Raw genomic sequence first — 21,644 nt, 5'->3', positions numbered from 1 at the left:
AATCGGTTTTCGCTTATACTGTACCCAAATATTATGTTACTGTGTCACTAACGTATTATTACATTCGACTCAATCAAATTAAACTTTTGATTTTTACTGTACATATGTCACTTTTGCAGCTACATACACGATTTTGTCGATTTTGTCTTTCCCGGTTATTGCTTTTTTCTTTCTTGAACATCGGCGCACGACTGAATGCGCAATGAGATGGTGGGGATAGACAATGTACGATGGAGAGGTTATAATGTGCGATGTCGAGAGACACGATAATTGAAACGCGCGTGCGCATTTTATATGAGATACATATACAGAAATCTGTGCCGTGAATATCATTGTGTAAATAAAGAATTTATAAAGCTGAAGTTTCTGAGTTTCAAAGACTTGTATAATCAACAAATGAACTTTCCTTCTCTTTTCTTATCGGATAGGGAGCAGTAGATAGGACACAGTTACAGTGAAACCACATGTTAACCTGGTCTTCTCTCTAAAAGTTAATAATCGGTCATTAATATAGTAATAACAATGACAGTCGAATTAACTAACGACGGGAATCAACGTTTAAAAAGCATGAAAGATGGCTTAATTGATTTTGTTGCTGGATCTCTTGGTAAAAATACCCCTTAATGAATTTGAATCTTCTTGTTCAGCTTTTTCACTTGTAAACACTGTTTGAAACAGTATCAATGCAAATTAAATAATCAATAAAGTTAAATTGAATCTACTATTTTCTCGCAAACTTAAGATTCGGTTTTATTTCGTCATTTTCTAGAAATCTGTGATTTAATTAACAAAAAGCAGAATAAAATGTGCTGACTTTTTTAAAGGTTCTTTGATGATCCAACTTAAGTAAAGAACTTGTAATTTGTTTGAAACTTTCTACTGTAATTCGATCATTTTTCTGCTAAATAGTAGTCATTGTTCTATGTTTATGTTCAAGGAAAAACGCGAATATTCTATTTTTATATATATTTATTTTATTTATCATTTCAAGGTGGGGTAGCACTTGTGTATGTTGGACAACCATTAGACACTGTTAAGGTAAAAATGCAAACATTTCCTTCCATGTACAATGGAATGGTCAATTGTTTTGTAAAGACATTGAAAACGGATGGAATAATGCGTGGTTTATATGCAGGAACTGTGCCTGCAGTCGTTGCTAATGTTGCAGAAAATTCAGTTCTATTTGCAGCATATGGAGGATGTCAAAAAGTTATTTCGAATTTATTAGGTAAAATTATTGTCTTCACGGAAGAGGTTTACTATTTCTAGTTTGCACAAATATTTTTATGTAGGTGTGAAGAAGGTGGAGGACCTAACATCTATACATAATGCTTGGGCCGGATTTTTCGCTGCTTTCTTCTCTTCGTTAACATTATGCCCAACAGAGCTAATAAAATGTAAATTGCAAGCGATGGCAGAAATGGAAAAAGAAACTAACAAGTTAAAGTGTTCCGTTAGGGTAATTTAAAGGATGGACAAATTAAATTACAATATGGCAGAACGATTATGTTATCGACAATTGAAATGATACATTTTTAGAAACGAGTTAGCTCGTGGGCACTGACAAACCAAGTTATTAAGGAACAAGGCATACGAGGCCTATTCACTGGCTTATCGTCCACTATAGCACGTGAAATGCCTGGATATTTCTTTTTTTTTGGAGGTTATGAAATCACTAGAGAATTACTCAAAAAACCACATGAAACTCGGGACAATATCGGTTGGCAAAAAACCATGATTGCCGGTGCCGTTGGTGGTTCTATTCTATGGCTTGTAATTTTCCCAGCAGACGTAGTTAAAAGTAGAATACAGGTTAGTCTGGTCTGCCATTAATGTACACATAGATATACAGTAATTGGGAAGAGGAAATACGATTACTGGAACCTCGTTTTTATAGTTGTTGACAATCGGTAACTATAGAAACTTCAAATAATCGTATCTCCTCTTCCCAAATTGTCCATTTTTGTGCACACTCTGAGCGCAAATTAGGGAGAATTTACGTATATATACGTAATTATTACGTAATAATAATAATAATAATAATAATAAATAATTATTATGTATATAATATTCGTAACGAACGCTACGTTTTAAATTCAAATTCAAACTATGTTCGAAGGTAAAAAACTTAAAAGAACCGGCACTAGTAGTATTGCAGAATATTGTCAAGAGCGAAGGTTTTTGTTCATTGTACAATGGCTTGAAACCAACATTAATAAGGACAATACCAGCGACGGCGACGTTGTTCGTTACCTACGAATATACTAAAAAATTTATGCATAGTTATATCGACTGACTATGATCGAACTTGTACTCATTAATTTAAAGTACATGAATGGAAAAATGGGTTTGTCTAATAACAATATATATACATACGTATGTAAATATTATATTATATTTTCATGTTAACATAAATAATGCAATAAATTGTAATAAAATCGTTCAGTATTTGGGAAAAACTACACAAACCAAAAAATGTGTTATGTGATATATTTGTAAAACCTATTTAAAAATTGTATGACTAAAATAGAAATCACAATATGAAATTATATACTTACCTATTTGGTTAAAAACATTATGGCCATTGGGAAATAAACGAGAAATAAATTGTTCACATTTTTCTTTCTAACTACATATTGTGAAATTTATTCTTTCAAATAATCAGTTGGTTCTTGTTCGTAAATTAGTTCTTTCAGATAATGTGTTCTATCACAAGTATCTAAGGTTTGCCAAATATCTTTATTTACCTGGAAGAATAATAAGTTTATTTACATTTCATTAAAAAATTTTGATATCAATAAATTAATTATCAATTTCAAAAGCATGGTATCATTACTGGAATTGGTGTATATCCAATCATTTGAAGTTGCCTCAGTCTTGTATATGTTGGACCTATATATCCACCATGTTCTGGTACTACAGAGTTACTATTTAATGGAACTATAACTTTCCACTTTATTGTTTGTAAATGCTCTCTAGGCACAGTTTTAATTGATCCATTTGGCATTTCTGATAAAATGGATGCAATTGGTACCAATTTGTTTTGTTCATCGAAACCGAAAACTACATCCGGGAAAAAATGATGGGGTAGAATGTAATCAATACATATGTCTGTTCCCAATAGCTCCTGTTAACGATTTAAACAGTCAATATCTATCGTCTTTAGTAGTTATTGATATTCTTTTCTCAATAAATATACCTTGCACGATTGTATAACTTCTGTTCGAAATTTTACAAGAGGGAATTTTCCACGTAACTCCGACTTACGGCAGAACTGCTAAGAAAATAACTGTCAATCATTAACACTCATTAAAATGAACTTTTTAGTAATATTAAATGTTACCTCTACTAAACACTTATAAATATCGTCGCTCAGCAGTGGACCCGTATAATGTGGTAATTCTATTTGAATTGTACAATGAAGAGATAAGAAATCGTTTGTCAATAATTTCAAGCTGTATTTGTATGCATTTTTCACGAACATGGGATCTAGCACATGTCTAATTAGTTCTTCTGAAAAGATCTTTTTATATGATAAATATAGAACACAACGAAAAAAATTTTTTGGAAACCTGTTAACAAGTTGTAGAATAAGTTAATATTTTTCTATGTTACTGGTATGAGCATATGTAATGTTAACGGTATCCGATAAGAACTCACTGTGAAATTTCTTCTGCTCTAGTCGTTTGATATGATGACAATAATAAATTCAGAAACTTGTTACAAGTATCGTGATATTCAGAAACAGGAGTAATTACACAGACAGCATAGATAATCCTTTCAATATCTTTTAATCTTGCTGATGAAAATTCATTATCTAATCTGGATTAAACATCAATATCACAATTCTTAAAAATGAACATATCACTAATATTATTGTTTTTCATTAAATATGAGCTACCTTTGAACAATATGCTTCATTAAAATAGGATCATACACACGTGTGGCACCCATTATATGAGCAATGTGTGTTAAGGTATGTAATGATTGTATGTTTTCTACTATTGATTTTACCTTTGTTAGCAATTTTACAAGTTTCTCTGTATCATAGCAGTTCTCACTGTACCTAAAAACATATGTATATTTTATTGAATTAAAACAAACAGAGCCATTTACTATGAAGAAGTATTTCTTTTTTTACCTTACTTCTTTCATGAATGCTGCTATGGTAAAGTCATGCATTCTTTCTATATTGTTTGTAACTATGTTCATCATCTTTGCCAGTAATGCCTTATTTTTAATTCTCCTTTTTGATAAAAAGAAACCTCTACAAGCGATGCCTACTTCATCAGGTGTAACATCTATTACATTTTCGAAGAAGTGGTGTTCTATTTCATACATTTCTAGATCAGGAACAGTGCAGAGACTCAAATAAAATAGAAATTGTACCATATTTTTCCCATTTAATTTATAAAGTCTTGATCCTATCTTTCGTAATCCACGCCACATAAATGCGGAGCTATACATTTTTAGTTGATAAAATGCATCTATTGTATATAATAACTGATTAATATCTGCAGAAAAAAATCGTTTCAAACATTCCTTATCCAATGCTTTCACAAATGACCGATAAAGTGAGTCACTAATTCTGCTGGTTATTACAATTAAGTATTGCATCAACATCTGGATTTGCTTGTTGTTTAATTCAGGTAGCTTCTTGGTAAGATTTGCGATAATATATTCGTACGTTTGCTCTTCTAGACGTGAACCGTTCAAATGATAGTGAGCTATTTTCTTTAAAGCATATATACAATTGTCTGGTGTTTCAGCAGACCAATCCATGTTAGTTATATTCTTGATTTCTTCTGCAGTGACAATGAATGTCGATTTAATGGATGGTACAATAGTATTGCGGTAATACATTGAATTTTGTAGAAGAGAATGCATTTGCGAATGTTCAGTATTTTTACGATTCGGATGTTCAGGGATCTTTTCATTAGATGCAATATTCGTGCATTTTCGATACATAAGATGTTTTTTATACTCCTCTGGAAATTGTTGAAATGCGATGAATGTTCTTCTGTTCCATTCATTGTTGCTGTACGACACGTGGTTCAATTGATCACATATTCTTACATTGACTAATTTGCGAACGTTGCTGCGTTGGCAATTCAAAATTCTTTTTACGATAATACTCATTCTTTAAATCAATAAAAATGATGCAGTTTTTTCAGTGCACATTTAGCTTCTTTTATTTCTTCGAATGTATTCTGACATGGAACTAAAAATGAATCTGTTAAACTTGAAGTGAGAGGAAAACATTAAACACGTGACTCTTCAGGAGTGTATCATAACCTGATATTATTGGTAGAAGATGATCAGAATTGAGCATGTAGTATAATGTAGTTGAGTAAAATTCGTAGTTTGATTAATTGATTAATTTTCAGGATTGAAAAGAATTTATCTTCCAAAATCGAGTTTAAATGAATTGATTAAATAATAAGTAGATCATTACGATTAAAAAATAGTTTTGTTTACAAAATCAAAAATGTTTGGAAGGTTTTGGCTCGGGATTATTTTGCATAAGTACATCATTCGTTGAAAGATGGGCCAATGAGATATGTGTTGCATGGCAAATGCACCGCATAGTAATTTATAATGTTTTGCACTAATGATAAGTTTTGATAAAACTGGAATCATCGAAGTTATAACTATCTATATTAAAATAATTTAATCGAATGAAGTTAATTAAAGAATCATCACATCTACCAAGGAATAGTTTCAATTCATGAGGAAATGGGACTAGCTTGTTCATAGCAAATGACACATTAAAAATGAACGTAAATAAATTAAACGTTGCTTTTTTTCACTACATAAGTCTAAGAATTTATTGTAGAACTTGTAAAATTTCAATATATTCAGATTTACATGTCAGATATATCTCGTGTGATCGCATGGAATATTATGCGCAATTATCATTATGTTAAACGTATCAAGAACGCACGAAATTATATCTGGAAATAAATATTTCGATTAATGCTGTACCTTCGCTTTTGAACGTAACAAGGTTATATCTAATCGTGGAATAATCGTTTATATGTACAAGAGTTTCATTTGACGGTGTTGCTTCAAGCGACGGTTATATTATTAGTAATTTACACATTGCGGAGGTTCGACATTATTCACGATGTTAATTTCGTACTTTCTTTTCAATAGGATAATCCAAGGAATTTCTGCGAATTTCAAACGTGTTTTCTGATGCTTCAGCACACAATGTATTGTTAATAGCGTGGGTACAATGTTTCAATTAGATCTCAGTTGTAAGAGAAGAACGAGGACAGAGGAAAGTTACATGAGACAGTCATAAGAGCATGGAGGGGCCAGGAAAGGACGAAGAGAGAGAGAGAGAGAGAGAGAGAGAGAGAGAGAAGGGAGTTTTATTCGATGTAAACAGTATAGAAAGAGGGCAAAACACACACATTTCTGAAAGTTCGATTAATGAAAAATGTTTGCACGAGTCGAGCAAATATTTATTTCCAGATCAGTCCATTTAATAGTTGGCATCCGAAGAGTCCAATTCCGACAAAAAATTCTGCATTAAAGGTAGCCTCCGTTCGTCTATCTCATTGTTCCTTGGTTTGTGCCGGGCGGAGTACGTCGAGTCCCTTTGTAGATCCTGCGATAAAAATCAATAGACTGTCATTGATCAGCAGTCGAATGCACTTATCATTAAAATTTATTTAAGAACTTATATAGAATGTCCCAAAAGTGTGAAGCCACGTAACATGCATATGGGTGGATGATGAAATTAAGAAATCGAAAACACGATACCTAAGAAGAGGACTCATTTGAAGTGCGCGCATGCGTGTAATTGACCGATCAGCTGATTGAGATTTAAAAAGTGCGCCCGTCGTACATCGAATCACCAATTTTCAACCGTGAATATCTCAAAGACGGAACTTCAATTTACAAAATGGAATAAGAAAGTAAGGAATTTATTGATTTGTATTTATGTCGATAATTAATACTATTTAAACAAATTATTTATTATCGTCGAGCTTCAGGTCAACACTGAAAAATTACAAAGTACTAGGAACCACTGATGACGTACAATTAATATCAAAGTGCGTAAATGTAAATTCCATATTTTCACATTTCTGTATCAGATTCTCGATTGAATTAACGTTAATATCTGCTATACGCGATTTTTATTTGTAGTTATCACTAGCTTTTACCTGATTATAGTATATTTATTGTTGCGATGTTATAACGAATACATGAAGGGTCAATGTTTGAATGTTTGACCGTGGAGAAAATAATCGGATAATCCTAAGATGAAGGAGAGCGACTTACGTTATCGAGCAGAGACATTAACAGTTTCGACAACGACGACGAACTGTAGGGGATGCGATGCCTTTCTTCAAGTTCTCTGATGCAGTTCACGTTCCCTTCGCTACCATCGCAGCCCAGTCTGTATATGTTTGGGAACATTGTACGTTTTCTCGACATCGAGCCTCTGCACGCTATATGGAACGGATGCTTTCTGCAGGATGGAGAAAAGAGCGCGTTTTAATGTCAACAAAACAACAGTATACGATATTATACATAATCGATGCCCGCACGGATGCTAGATGGGATAGTCGTTCTAAGAGTGTCGTCCGCCAGCAATTTTTTCTCGAAAATGCGATTCTCATTCGACAAAAAGAAATAGTCTTTAAGAATTCGAATCAGAAGTGGCACTCTTCCAAGTTTCCGAACGACCTTCCGAGGACCCTGCGTGCTTCAAGAGGTTGCACGTGTACTTACTCGCAATCAACCTCGTCTGGGAGCTTCTCGCCTCGGATATGGAAGTAGCACAGGAAGATGGCGAGAACCACCATGCACCGTTGGACGTACACCACAGCCTAAACACAGAATCAATCCAGGATTAATAGTCGTATCTAATTGCTAACTTAACGCTCGGTTGAAACAAGAAAAAGGAGTATAACCGTCCGATAGCTACCGCTTTATATATATTTATTGCTTGGCGCTAACTTTTCTTAACACCACTCTAAAGACCACATTCTTTCAGATAAAAGAGGACATGCTCCTTCATATAGCTGACTGCTAATTGAAGAACCTAGTTCTCACGGGCTTGTGGCAAGAGCGAACAAAAAAAAAATCGAACAACAACGATGATGAATAATCAATAAGCACCTCCCGTAAATTTGAACGTAACGAAGCCTGCTAAATTTCCACTTGCCAGAAGGAACAAGCCAGCCGGCATTTTCATTCAAAATCGATATATCAGATGCCCATTTATTTCCAACGCGATGGTGCTAGAAAAGGAACGGCTGCTACTGTTGCTTCTGCGGTTGCATCAGCCAATTTGCGGCAAGATGTCCTTATCGATGCTCTCGCGGTTCTTGTTACTTGCCGGAGTCATTCATGCGCGACGCTTAACAATCCCGACGTTCGGGAAATATCGGGAGACGCGTAGGACGATTCTGGGAAGATTTAGGCGACCGGCCACTGTTTATGACAAGCGGAGATATTCGACCGTGGATAACGAGTCGACGTGTAACTTTTGCATTCTACTGGGGAAACAAGCAGCCCGAGTTATGGTCACACTTCCGTCCTCGGATGTCTTCGAAACTTTTGCGACGATCTCGTACAAAACAGCTGATCTATGTATACAGCAAACTACGTAACTTCGAGAACACGTATTCATGCTCACCGTTCATTTCTTCGCATCGCGCCTTCGATCACACGATTTTATACTACCTCTCACTATATAGCAACCATCCGAATTGCTTACGCGATCATCAGACTGCCGATCCTTATGAAAAATCTCCATCTTCTGTGTGGATTGCAGGAAGTAGGAGTTAATGATTTTTATTAAACAACAAGAATAGCATTATCTCGTAGCATACGAAGTTATGTTTTCTAATTCTACGAAATCCATCGACGTTAAACATTATTTAACATCATTGTATTACCAGTAACGTGTTTATTTGGGATTTCCACGAAAATTCTTTCTTAAGCTTAGATAAATAATAAATTAAAATATGAATTAGGCTAGGTCGAATATGATCTAATTCGTATGCCAAGGGGTTAATAATGATTCTAAGACTGCGTCACCGAGCGACTTGGATCCTCATAATTGAACGGTTCCAAGCAGTTTACGCTTCAAATCCGAACAACTCGATCAATTTTCAACTCGGGTTTCCCGAGAGGATATTGCGAGAGAAGTATGTGGGCTTTGGAAATGTGGTGGTGTTTAATGCATCTCGGAGCGTTGCATCTGCTATTGCCGAGTGTGAAAAAGCCTCGACGCAAACGTTCCACGGAAAGAAAATCGGTTTTCCTTTACAGGTGGTTTCCTTGAAGCTAAAAGGATGGACACTCGTGGGTGTCCTAAAGCAGTCTTTTTCTTGGAAATGATAATCGGCACATTTTTTACTGTAACGACGATCGATAGAGTTTCTGCAAAGCTCATAAAATTAATGATAGCAGAGAATTCGTTAATTCTGTTTAAGAAAACAACCGTATAAGTGAACCGGAGGCGTGTTTAGGCGAAATATGTATCCGATGTCGGATCGATTCGATTTAGATTTAAACAGGTGATTGGACGAGTCTCGCGAGAATTGGTGGAGGAAACCGCTGATACGATCGTTATCGATTAAACGACGAGCCTATAGTACAGTAGATAGTCACAAGATCCGACATCTTGCTACGCGAGATGACTATGAACGCGTTTTCCGGCCGGTTTTTTGCATATCGTCGCGATACGGATTATCGACGCGAAAATAAGTTCGTCGTTCCGCATATTAATAGCATCGGATCGTGTTCTCGAATGTTCATTCTGGATGGCAAGGTAGCGTGCGTGATTTTTAACCCCTCCCACACTCTTCGTTCCTTTTACTTTCGTAGTTTTCTTTTCCTAAACGATCTCTAATGGACAGCTGATGCTGTTGGTTTTACTCTGCGAACGAATTGCAGTCTTCGAAAAAAGTGTTCATACATTATTATACGTGTTTCACTTGGCAGAATGTTATCTTTGCAATCGGACACATCCAAGGAAATTAACACAGCTTTGGTAATATATTCATTAGTTTCTTGAACTTTGAATATCTTGCAAGAAATTAAAATTAAAATAATCTTAACATTCCTCGTCGAGAATTATTTAATAAATTTTGCAATCTGAATTTACAACTAAAGAATTTCTGTTTAATTTTTCAACAGCGTGTATCATCCAGCCAGCCTAAGTAACTCAATCCAACAGTTCCTTTTTAACATTGCTCAATTAGAAAAACTCCTATTGAGAGAGTCATATACTGCCGCAATGATTGTTGAAAGCAGAGAAAGAACAATAGAATTTTCAATGTTATTTTATGATTGATCGCGATCTGATCTCGCAGTTATGATACCGGCGGCAGTTCTATATTAACTCCGAATTTATCAAAGGAACCGCTGAATTTCGGGCAGATAGTGGGCGATGACGTGCAACAACAGCGCGCACGGTTAATTTTAGTTAATTGGTGGCCATCCTAATTATGGAAATTATGCAAATGGATTGCCGATCGACGCACATCCCGTAAAAGCTACCGTCCGCCCGCAACTGTTGCCGTTCTGTCGTTTCTCCGGGAATTCGCGAGGCAAGAAACAATTTCTCCGACTCGTCGGTCTCTAATCGAATGCAAGCTCAAGACAATGCGTGAATCAATGACGCTACAACTTCCATGTAAATTTCTACGTCATACGTTTGTGGGAATATTTATTGTCAGCAACGACGCTCTCTCCTGGCTCCGTTTGATCATCGGAGCAGTAAGCTAAATTATCTACGCTTAGACGCGCATTGATAAACTACAGTTTCGCTAAATCGCATTACTTCACTCTACGACGTTCGACGCAATTTGGGAAATTGCTCCGCGAGAAAATGCGTTTTTAAGAGCCACAAGCTGAGATTCGAATCAACAGAACGAGCTACACAGCGTGTAATCGTCTAATTATAATTTGTGGTTTGCGGATCACCGTGCAGTTGTCAAATTGAGTCGAGGAGATTGAAAATCGATGTATAGAACAAATTTAATAGTATTAAGTGGTTAAAGGCCGCTAGTTGACCAATTGTCAACAACTATAAAAACGAGCCGCAAGGCTGGAATAATTGTACCTCCTCTTTCCAAATTGTCCATTTTTGTTTCGAAGCTTATCAGTCAAGAGTCAATTTGGGAGAATTTACAGATCTATGAATGCAATTATTATCAATATCAAGCGCGCTGCAAAAATTGAAAGAATTGAGCAGTATATCGTCATTTTGCATCGAGATCCTCGGTGCGGTATAATTCGCGACTGCGACTAGAAATATCAAAAACGCACAATCGCTAAGGTGTTGTTGTCGATATCGAACACGAGATATTCGCGATAAAAATCTTCAGCTGCGTAGAACGAACGTGCAGGTTTATCACGCGTGTTACGTGTATTACACGATTACAGTGACGCGGGATCCCTCGCGTTGGTTTTATTTCGCGTTGCGAGACGAAAGGTAACATCTGGCTCGCTTTTTAATTGAGAAACATTGCAGGAGTGTTCGAAAACGAGTTTATGGTTACATGCTCGAATGTGTCACGGTACGTTTGCCCCTTTACAAGGCGCCGCGACGGGTCTCACGCGCTTCCTGCTCCTATTTCTTCATTAAGATACACTGGGAGCTCCGCCGTCCCCCCTCGTACAACGCGTGATTTCACTGCGCTCGCGAATCGATCTGTAATTTCAATTGACTGCTCATCTGTTAGAAATCCTAACCGAGGAAATCGCTGCGAATACAACGAGCAATTACAAACTATTGTCTCGAAGTCATCACGTTACCGTATGCCACATTTTTCAAGCTGCTCTCTCGTTAACCTTTCCACTGGATGACTTTTTAATTGCACAGACGCAACGTACATTGGCACAGAATTTATGCCAATATACATACTGTAGATACTATGGCGCAAGAAAGCAAAAAAGAAAGAAAACGAAGCGAGTTTTCGATACTTCGTGGAAGATACCAGGGAAGATGTGAATGAAGCAAAATTCTTCAGAGCCGTGAGATCAACAGTTTGCCACCTTCAGTAAGAACAACAAGACCGTTGGGATCAACAGTTTTCAGCAAACGGAGGGAACCGGTTCCCACAATCTAATTTAAGGTCGCCCGGGCATCGATTAAGTCGAATGTAAACACCGGTAACAATCCGTAACAGTGAATTAATTATCGAAGGAACCCCTTTCCCAGTATCAATTACCGCGTTTTCGTGGAATCGTTGATCGTTGTTTGTACGAGGGACGACGCATTAAAACACGACTTGATCGAACACGCATGTAAGAACAATTCCGCAGTTTTTCGCGACGGAAGCTGGTCGCCCTTGGAAGCCCTTGGAGTTCGGAGAGAACCTCCGGGCGGGAACGAAAGTTTGCTTATCATATCAAAATTTCGCTACGAAGACGCGACATTCGCGGTAAAACGCAACGTGTGTTCACCTCGCGGAAATCTCGGTTTTCCGTCATGTATTCGATACGGGCTATACGTTAACAGGTATCCGTGTATCGATAAATTTTTTTCAGACACTGCCGCCATTTACTTTGATCATTTCTTCCGCAAATTTTGCACGCCGCCCGGCCGGAATCGGATTTCCCAAAGCTTTTATATCTAGTTACAATCACGGGATCGTTAACGGAACAGATTCGACAGACGCGTGTTGGCCGCTGCGAGCCAATGATCACGTTCCGTGAACTTCGATGACCGGCGAACGATCGATCTGCCGAAATAACCGAATGAAAAATTAACACTTTACCTAGTGGAAGCCTATTAGCGTTGTTGCGTCGACGACGGAAATGTTGGCTCGGATTTGAAAATGGATTTTCGAAAGCCGCGTGTCCTCGCTTCTCGAACCATAGTTCAGCAATTGTAAAAATCATTGAGAAACGATTGGAGACAAAAGGGTATAGGATCGATTGTACAAATTACTTTTTAACGAGACGACGCTATTTCGTTACCGTGCAGCCGTTCGAAATCGCGATGCTGTGCCATCGTCCCACGCACCGCCGACCCCTCCGACCCCTTATAACAGAAGTGTAACAGCGAACGGTTTCGCCCTAACTTTTCGCGTTACGGGAACCATCGTCGGGCAACAAATATTCGATCCCTCGTTTACTTAGCGTCGAACTTCTTCTTCTTGACCGCGAGAGCAATGATCGTGATCTTCCCGACACGACGGCAATGCTCGCTACTGAAACAGAACGGCGAAACAACAATAAGAAAATGGTGTAGTTTTTGTTCCCGTAACTAATCAAACGAGAGTTTCGCGTTGCCCCTCTGTGTGCCCATGGGGTGCGTCAACAATTAGCCTGCGCCGAGTTTCGAATTTTCGCGAGTTTCTTCGTCCTTCGGATACAACCGTAATCACAAACCTGGACCAAGCATAACAAGAGCTCGTTGCTAGACACCGCAACTCCAAAAAGATACCACGAAGTCAAAATTAAGATATTGGTCCTCGTGTAAATTCTCGATCGATTCGTTACCGGTTCCTTCGAATTCCAATAAATGCTCGCTGTCGAGAACGGCGATCTTTTTAAGAAACATTTACCGTGTTATTGCAGGCGTTTGAAGGTGGTCCCTCCTCGAAGCCGAGAGATCCGCAGACACGTAAATTATTAATTTGCCGTCCTCCTGTTGTAATGAGAGCGCGCGAAGATAAGGGCGCTACCGAATGCACAAAGGATCAGTCGAAGGGTTATTAAGTCCCAAAGCTCGACAAGAATGGAAGAGGAAACTCTCCGAACCGAGGTGAAATTACGATGGTGAACGAATGCAGGTTTAATTGTGCTGTTACGAAGGCGTTGAAGCAACAAAAGCGTCTCGGAACTAGGAAGACCGAGCACGGAAAAAGAAGGCGAAGAAAAAGGATATTTATACGAATGATTAACAGAGGAGAGATATAAATAGTGAGATATCCGGACAATCTATTATCTAGAGCGTCGAGATTGACCGTATGCCCGTCGAGGAGACCGAGGAAACGCGGCGATCGCTCAAGATCCGACAAGATCCTTTTATCTCGATCCACTCGGCCGCCGGTTAATCGGCGATGCTGTTTTATTCGTTCGCGAGATCAAACACATACACGACAGAACCGTAAATAATCAAAAGAGGAGGGAATAAGGGGGGCGGGGTGGAGGACACAAGAGCAAAAACCCGAGGGTGGAGAAGCGCCATGAACGCGCGATTTAACCCCCGCCACGGTCTGGATGTGGGATGTGGGACAACCTGGCGTCTCCTCGTCTGCTGGCATACAAAAAGCTCTTCACCCTTTTCTCTCCCAGCAGTTTCTGCGTTCGGTGCGCAACGCTGCGGTTTCTTTTCGAGCCAACTTCAACCTGTTTTCGTTTCCCATCCTCTCTAATTTATCCTTTGGCCGCGTATCGAAACGCGGCTTCCGGCGGCAAAGCTGAACCACAAGGACCGATTATAGCAATCCTTTCTCCGTTGAATTGCTCTTGAAATTCATCTTCGATTGTTTACCCCTTCGCACACGAAGCTGTCCGAACGCCAAAAGCAACACAACCCATTTCGGGCCGAAATCGTTTCTTCGTTATCGATGTCCGATTGTTCGATCAAACCGTTGGCACGCAGTAAAGTGAAAATCAACTTAATTTTTAAAGAAATGATTAAACAAGAGGTTAAATGGATTAGTGGCGCCATCAGATTCGTCATTCTAGTAAGAAGAGTTACACTTCAATTTGCATTAGCCGACAATCTATCCAACGTTTCATCAACTGGCAGTCTTCTCGCAGGCATCTTGAAGTCGAGTTTCAACAGTTGAGAATTCATATAGTATATAATTTCTCCCGAAATCGGGAGAAATTTATTTCAGAGAAATATTATCGATAGACTTCCGATTAGTAAGTCGTTAATAAATTTCAACTATCTGGTTCTGTTGCGATAGCCACGTAATCTACCAACGAATTTAATACGTCCCCTCGCTATAATTATCCTGGAAGCCAGAAAACCGGATAGACGAATGAAATTACGCTCGTAAATAGTTATGGTCGCCGACCATGGGCAGTGTCGACATAACTATCGTAACGAGCTGCGACGAAAATCCTTGGCGCCGCGGTGAGTTCGCTCGTAATACAGTGTTAATCGCGACAGTACCGAAAAAGTTCGACGGACGCTGGGTTCCTTTGACTTGCTGCAAAAGCTTCCGATTACGCGGGAAAAGCGTTTCGTAATCGCGTGAAAACGGCGTATTGTAGATGATGAGCTGGTATCGTAAAGACGTAAAATATCGAATTGGAACGGAAGCGTTCTACGCCTTTCGGTGCCATGAATCAAGAACCGCGCTTCTTTATGCGCCGATAACTCAATTCGACAAGGGGGCTGTCTCATTGTTGCAACAAATGAGCGATAGGATATTCGTATTATTTATGCGTCCTATAGCGTTTCCTTTACTACCCGTTCACCGTAATAAATATTAACCACACGGTCGAAAACCACTAAAAATTATCACCACAATTCCGAACAATTTTTTCATCGCCATGATTTTTGTTCACTCGATCAAATTAATTTAAATTATTATTTATTATTTCTTTGTATTTGTAATAATAGAATTGTGGGAAATTCAAGTATAGCAAATATTTGTAAATTCGTTCGAAAACGGGTGCCGATTGCTAGGTCATCGATCGTGAAACCGTCCGGCCGATTCGGGTGAAAAGTTAAAAACAAAAATGCTAAATAAATTTTGTTGGGGAGGACGAGGCTCGTCCCTTGTCTCAAGCAGAATGTACGATCGCGCCGCGAGCGTTATTTTCCCGGCAAGATGTGCCGCGTTATTATCGAAGATGGTCGTTTTCCCACGTGTTCTTTTGCCTCTGATATCAGATACCGTTTACAATCGCCCAAGGGTGCGCGAGGGAGACAAGAGGAGCCGTTACACAGCGAACTGTTGCGGCCCACTTTGTCAATGATTCCGTGGAACAGTGTTTTATCGCGTTTGCGGACACTGATAACGCGACTCTATACAGGAGCGATGCAATTAGCATCCTAAGTTTGCCGCTTCTTATTATGCTGTGCTATTTTAGACCAAAGTTTTGCAAACTGTGGCGCATGAGGAAATGGTCAACAGGCGCGTATTTCATCTAAAAATATTAACTCGTCCGCTAATGTTTCTGGTCGATCATTAGATGTACCTATTTATTGAGCTATATTTTGTAATCAAAATTCTGCGATGTTTTGAAAAGTGCGATTCCTGTTATTTTAAAAGGCAATGCAGACCAGTCAATTTTAGTGCTCGATAATTCCAGCGTTCAAAACCGTGACATTATCCTCGGAGAACTTCGAACTTTTCAGTAACGATATTATATAACGTTTTTATATATATGTATATATATTATAAAATATGAAATAATATATATATATATAACGATATTAATTATTTCTCTCTCTAATATTATATATATAATATATATATTATAATATCGCAAGAATCGCACTTACAATATATATATATATATTATAATATTATGAAATAATTAATATCGTTATATTTCACAAGAGTTGTATTTAGTAAAAATCGGGGAAACACACGTTCATCCATAATTGCGTATTCACGCCTGTTCTTATCAATCCCGTGATTTCATTTTCGCCAGGGAAATACGAATCAATGTTAAAAGGGAACCGCGAATTCTTGTTTTCGCGGCGGTAACATTCTTATCGCGCGCATCGTTGTTGCGATGCTTGCAGTAGATATTTAGAGCGTTCCATCGCGATTCAATTCGACTCGACAACCGATGAATTATCGCCGCGCGCACTTTATCTCGCCATAACATTCTCCGGAGTATCGTGGCCGTGTCCGACGAAATGGAAATAAGGCGGTTCGAAATTTCCCGATCTCGAGCGTAAATAAAAATAGATCTCCGAGTTTTACGATCGTTCCCGGAGGATGACCGTGCCCGGCGACAGTCGCGTGAACGATTGCCTTCCGAAGAATGCGTGCTCGAATAGATATATACATATATATATATTTACTGTCAAACAGAACGAACTCTGCACTATACCGATTTTCCGAAGAGTTACGATTAGTAAAAGATCATCCTCGAACTGGACTTTATGCGAAAACATAAAGCGATATGCCATCGACTCCGCAATAATTCCGATTCGAGGCGATTACGATTAATAAAAGCACCTGGCTGCACGAAATTCTACGGTCCAGCAATAAAAGTCTTCAAAATTTCATTACTACAACAGAGCGCGACGTCTCGGAATTGCTATTTTACATCAAGGCGGCATGTAATTCCATGCGCGCGTATGCACGCGTCGTGTACGTAAACGCGACAAAATATTGGAACACAAAAGAGGCTGTAACTCGTAAATAGGATCGTGTTGAACCACATGCGTGAACTTTTCTTGGAACTTTCGCGTCCTGAATTCAGCCTCGCAGCGCAACGAAAGCTCCCTGGAAAATTAGCACCGCGTATACTTTGATTCGTCGATACGAGCACCGAAACTTGTTCATTTCGCGAATGACTGAAATTCTGAGAGCATTCCGGCGAACGAATTAATTCTACGGACTAATTGATTCGATATAGGAAGTCCCGTGATGCAGAAATCGCGCGGAACTTCGGAAACGATGCGAAAACATTAGGAACCGGGTCAATCCTGTTCGACGATGCCGGTGCTAAAAGCTGTAACCGGACAACGCCGCGATTCGACGAAGGAAGGACGACAGGCGAAATGTTTGTGCTCGTCGTAACCCTCGTGCACGTCACACCTCTGTTTCCCTTCGCCCTCAGCCCCGGACGCTATACTTTAAAGCAAATTAGGCGCGCCGCGCCGTGCCGCAGCTCGGCAGACCCGTGCACCGCCGAATTCCGAGTTATCCAATACAAGCTCCGTTACGCGTCTTCCGCGAGGATTCGACGGTACGGTGTTCGATTTCCCGAAGATGTGAGTGCCCGACAAACACCCATCAAAATTCTCGGGGTTGAAACGCTTTTTCTAATTGGAGAGGGGAACCTGCATTAATTTGATCCGCTTCGGACAGTAACAAACCGTAAAAATCAATCCTCATCAGGCCGAGCTGTTTTGCCCTTTCGACGGATCTTCGTTTTACGATTTCTCCTACGAAACGACTGTGTTCGAAGAACATCATTTTTTAACGAAATTATGCTCTATGGTCGAACTGTGGATCTATGGACCAAGTGATTTCTACGTGTAAGAACAAAGTTGTAGTTTCAGATGCTTGTACAAAATAGGAATTAAATATAAATGTCACCGTTTTTTCACTAATTTTAATAAATCGGGAATAATGTATTATTATATAATAATATATTGATAGTATGAACTTTTGTTGACTCTATAACCGTTTTAAATTTCGCCTACTCATTTTGTTGATAAACGCGAGCAGTCTAATTATGAGATAAGTTTTTTAGATTTTCTCATACAACGTGAAACGAGAATGGACATGAAAAGGAAATTATCCGGAAATAATGTAAACAAGGATACCAAATGCTGTTAAAAAATACGTTGATTTTCAAGGAATAAAAATTGCTACGCGAATCTTCAGGTACACAAGTGACCACGAAAGATGCAAACAACCGAACTTGTAGAGCGCTAAAGACATCCTAGAATTCTTACAGAAATCTGCCACTGAGAACTGAAGAATCATCAATCATTAATTTTTTGACCCGGAAATTTCAAAGATATCATAAAAAACGAAGTCATTTGTTTAATTAAAGAAAAATTGAAAAGCGACGGTGTACGACACCGAGTACTCGATTCGACATTTTTGTGTTGCACAGGTTCTAATATTTCTAATGCTGGATGTGTCAGCGTAAAGCTTTAATTTTTAATTTCAACATCTAATCTATTCGAAGATTCGTCTAACGAGATCCCGCGAGAAAAATGGGAACGATCGAGAGCACCAAGCCACGTTACAAATCCCCCGTCTAATCTTCAAGAACAATCTTCTGGAGAGAACGTAGAAGAATGCCGGAAATAACCAAAAATTCGACGCATTTGAAAAATGGGACTCGTTCGCGAAATGAAATGAAGCTTGTACTCACCGTAGTCATCCTGAGGAGCAGGTTATCGGAGATCGAGCAACAGCCACGCGGACCCGGTATCAGCCGGCAGGTCCTAGGTCTTCTGAGAGAGCCGGTTCTAGGATACCAGCTGATCAGCAGCGTTCAGAGTCTAGGTGTCACGAGTCACGAGTTTAGCGGATTTTGCGAGTCGCTGAGCGAGCTTCTTGCCGCGGTTCTGACGAGTTCGACTAAGAGGGGGTGGTTTTGGTACCGCGGGTAGCCTCTGAGTTTGGAGGTCAGAAGGCGAGTGATTGGTGGAGCTTGCGCGGGCACATTTATACTGCAACCACTCGCCCCTCTTCGACGGTCTTCTTCTGTGCCACCAAGAGGCCCCCCGCTTGTACCCACCACCGACGTGTTCCTCCTCCACGTTGTTAGCGGCCGCCCCGTACATGTTCTGCACCCTTTCCCTCGCTCTCGCCACACGCTCTCCCTCTCCCTTGCTCTCTCTTGCTCTCTCCCTTGCTCCCTCGAGCTCTCCCCTCGCTCTCTTGCTCGCTCCTCGTTACGTCATTGGAGCGAGTCTCCACCCCGAAACGATGATATCACGGAGAACCGCGTCGATGGCACCGACGACCGCCGAAGAAAAACTGCTTTCGGGAGCCCCTTACGTAGATTCATGAATGAAAGTTTGTGAATGGAGCCCCGCCGGGGGCCGAGTTCGGGCATCGTGGCACGTTACCTTACTATTCGAATGCCGACGTCACTTGTTTCGTCGATTTTTTGCGAGGACCAGCCGCGGCGTGCGTCACCGATTGTCTGCCGATGCCGATCGATCTGGCTGTGCATGTTGCTTCGGAAATGCCAAATCCGTCGAGACGCGAAGTTCTGTTGCGCAAGATGCTCGCTCGTCGACAAAGACGAGCGTAAAGGTAAAATCTATTTTCTCTAATCACTCGACGTCCGCACTGTCGTCGCTTTTGTCTCTTCTTTCGCCTTTGAGAAGCCGCCCGGAACGCGGCAAATAAAGGTTGCCGAAGTAATTCAACGATGTATCGTACGAATTAACGGATTAATTGTGAGAAACCAGCGGTCTGCGAACATGTATTGGGAACGGGCAATCATTTTCGAGCAACGGTGTCCATGATCCGAGGCATGAAACATCAAGGATTCGCTTGCATTTCGTCGCGAGAAAAAGCCAAGTGCGTCGTTATCCGGAGGGTTGATCGGACATCATCGACAGCCCGGTGCGATCGCAATGACTTTTCGAGATCTATCATCGACATCTATTCAACGATTGTCCTGCACACCCAGCCTACCATTCGACGATGTTTTTCACACAGATAAAGCACAGATCTACATTCGATACGATCAGTCCTGACGTAATCGATACTCCTTCGTCGACGAGTTCTATCAATTTCTACGCGATATTGACAACATAATATAAATTCTACCTATTTGGCGCTCAGCTTGGAAAAAAATGGACAATTTTGGAAGGGCAGATACGTTTTTGTAGTTGTCGGCAGTCGGTAACTATAAAAACGAGCCGCGAGGCTCGAATAATCGTATCTCCTCATCCCAAAATTGTTCATTTTCGTTCTTTTTGCCGGGAGAACGCGGCATGACTGCGAATAAACGTTCGCCCATTCACCATGCGGCTGCTGTTCTCCATTAGAACTTTGCTCTCCCCGCGGGCTTTTCTATCCCGTAATTAATAACAATGTGATCGTCGATACGCGCGTCGCCAGGAATTTTTCCATAACATGTCGCGTTCTCGTGTACGGAGCACAGAATCGTGTACGCGAGTATCCGCCGTCGCTGATGGATTGACGTTATACAGCGTGCAGTTTTCAACCGAATTAAAGGGACAACACGTTTTCCCGAGCAGCCCGCGAATTCTAGCAGCCGGTGATTGAAGGGAAAAGTTGTTGCCGGGCGGCCGCGTAGTTTGACATCGCGAAGATAGTCTTTCGGGCACAATGCTCGTCGCGCAGCTCGTCGCAGGAATGCTTGTTGCTTCAAATTTAAATGATTACACCGGCGAGTCCTGCCCATCAGGAATAACGTTCGTTCTACGTGAAACATCCGCGAACATTCTGTTATTCTGTATTTATAAATCGAACCATCGTGAAAAAACTCTTACATTATCCGGGCGTCGAAAAGTTGTGTGTTCCGCACGAAAGCTCCGAGTTTTCAGCAGCGCTTCGAATTTCTTCTGGGAATAGTCTCCGATAACGTTAGTAACCTGAGTTTTAACCTTGAGCAAAAATTACGGGAACGTAATGTAACATTCTTGAAAGGTTCATCATAAATGTTTCGTATCGAAGCTGTATCGGAATGAGAGCGCTTCGTTTTTATACATCGGAGAAAGGAGGAAACATTGGGAAGGTTACTTTAGTAATCTTCGGGAACGGTTGCGATTGATTTTCAGAGCATTCGTACGTACTCCAGCATTGTGTTTCGCTGAATTAGGATCGTTTCGGATTCGCTTGAGTGAAAGAGACGTTCTCTTACTTTATTCTCCGCCCTCGCAGCCCCGCAGCCCCGCGGCTCGCGGTTTTAATCCGTCGCTTATTATTTAATCCGTCGCTGTCTGATAATATTTCATTTTCATTGTTATAGAATTAGCAACTCATTTAGCGATGCTACCCAATTGTGTTTGATTT

General features: G+C 40.0%; 3 protein-coding genes across 5 annotated transcripts; 1 reads left to right on the top strand and 2 right to left on the bottom strand.

Moving 5' to 3' along the window:
* Positions 1-238: 238 nt before the first annotated feature.
* LOC117229522 (mitochondrial ornithine transporter 1) lies at positions 239-2,632 on the top strand. Its single transcript, XM_033486059.2, has 5 exons — positions 239-607; positions 992-1,228; positions 1,293-1,459; positions 1,540-1,812; positions 2,120-2,632. Exons 1-5 carry the CDS (start codon positions 523-525, stop codon positions 2,294-2,296), a joined length of 939 nt encoding a protein of 312 aa, XP_033341950.1. The 5' UTR covers positions 239-522; the 3' UTR covers positions 2,297-2,632.
* Positions 2,617-5,285, bottom strand: LOC117229521 (uncharacterized). 3 transcript variants are annotated; one of them, XM_033486057.2, is made up of 7 exons: positions 4,142-5,285; positions 3,902-4,066; positions 3,661-3,822; positions 3,344-3,572; positions 3,200-3,277; positions 2,837-3,127; positions 2,617-2,747 (listed from the first exon to the last, which is right to left on the bottom strand). In XM_033486057.2, exons 1-7 carry the CDS (start codon positions 5,137-5,139, stop codon positions 2,646-2,648), a joined length of 2,025 nt encoding a protein of 674 aa, XP_033341948.2. In that variant the 5' UTR covers positions 5,140-5,285; the 3' UTR covers positions 2,617-2,645. The 3 variants fall into 3 exon arrangements, with proteins under 3 accessions (XP_033341948.2, XP_033341949.2, XP_076376231.1); XM_033486058.2 differs by having other exon boundaries at positions 3,200-3,274; positions 4,142-5,284; XM_076520116.1 differs by having other exon boundaries at positions 4,147-4,281.
* Positions 5,286-5,800: 515 nt separating this feature from the next.
* On the bottom strand, positions 5,801-19,275 carry LOC117229523 (uncharacterized). The gene is made up of 4 exons (XM_033486060.2): positions 19,018-19,275; positions 7,747-7,844; positions 7,294-7,483; positions 5,801-6,616 (listed from the first exon to the last, which is right to left on the bottom strand). The coding sequence occupies exons 1-4, from the start codon at positions 19,024-19,026 to the stop codon at positions 6,491-6,493; spliced, it is 423 nt and encodes a 140-aa protein (XP_033341951.1). The 5' UTR covers positions 19,027-19,275; the 3' UTR covers positions 5,801-6,490.
* Positions 19,276-21,644: the final 2,369 nt, after the last annotated feature.

This window comes from Megalopta genalis, chromosome 3 (assembly GCF_051020955.1).
Source record: "Megalopta genalis isolate 19385.01 chromosome 3, iyMegGena1_principal, whole genome shotgun sequence".
NCBI lineage: Eukaryota > Metazoa > Arthropoda > Insecta > Hymenoptera > Halictidae > Megalopta > Megalopta genalis.
Note: the sequence above shows the minus strand (reverse complement) of the source record. Positions and strands in the feature narration are given on the sequence as shown.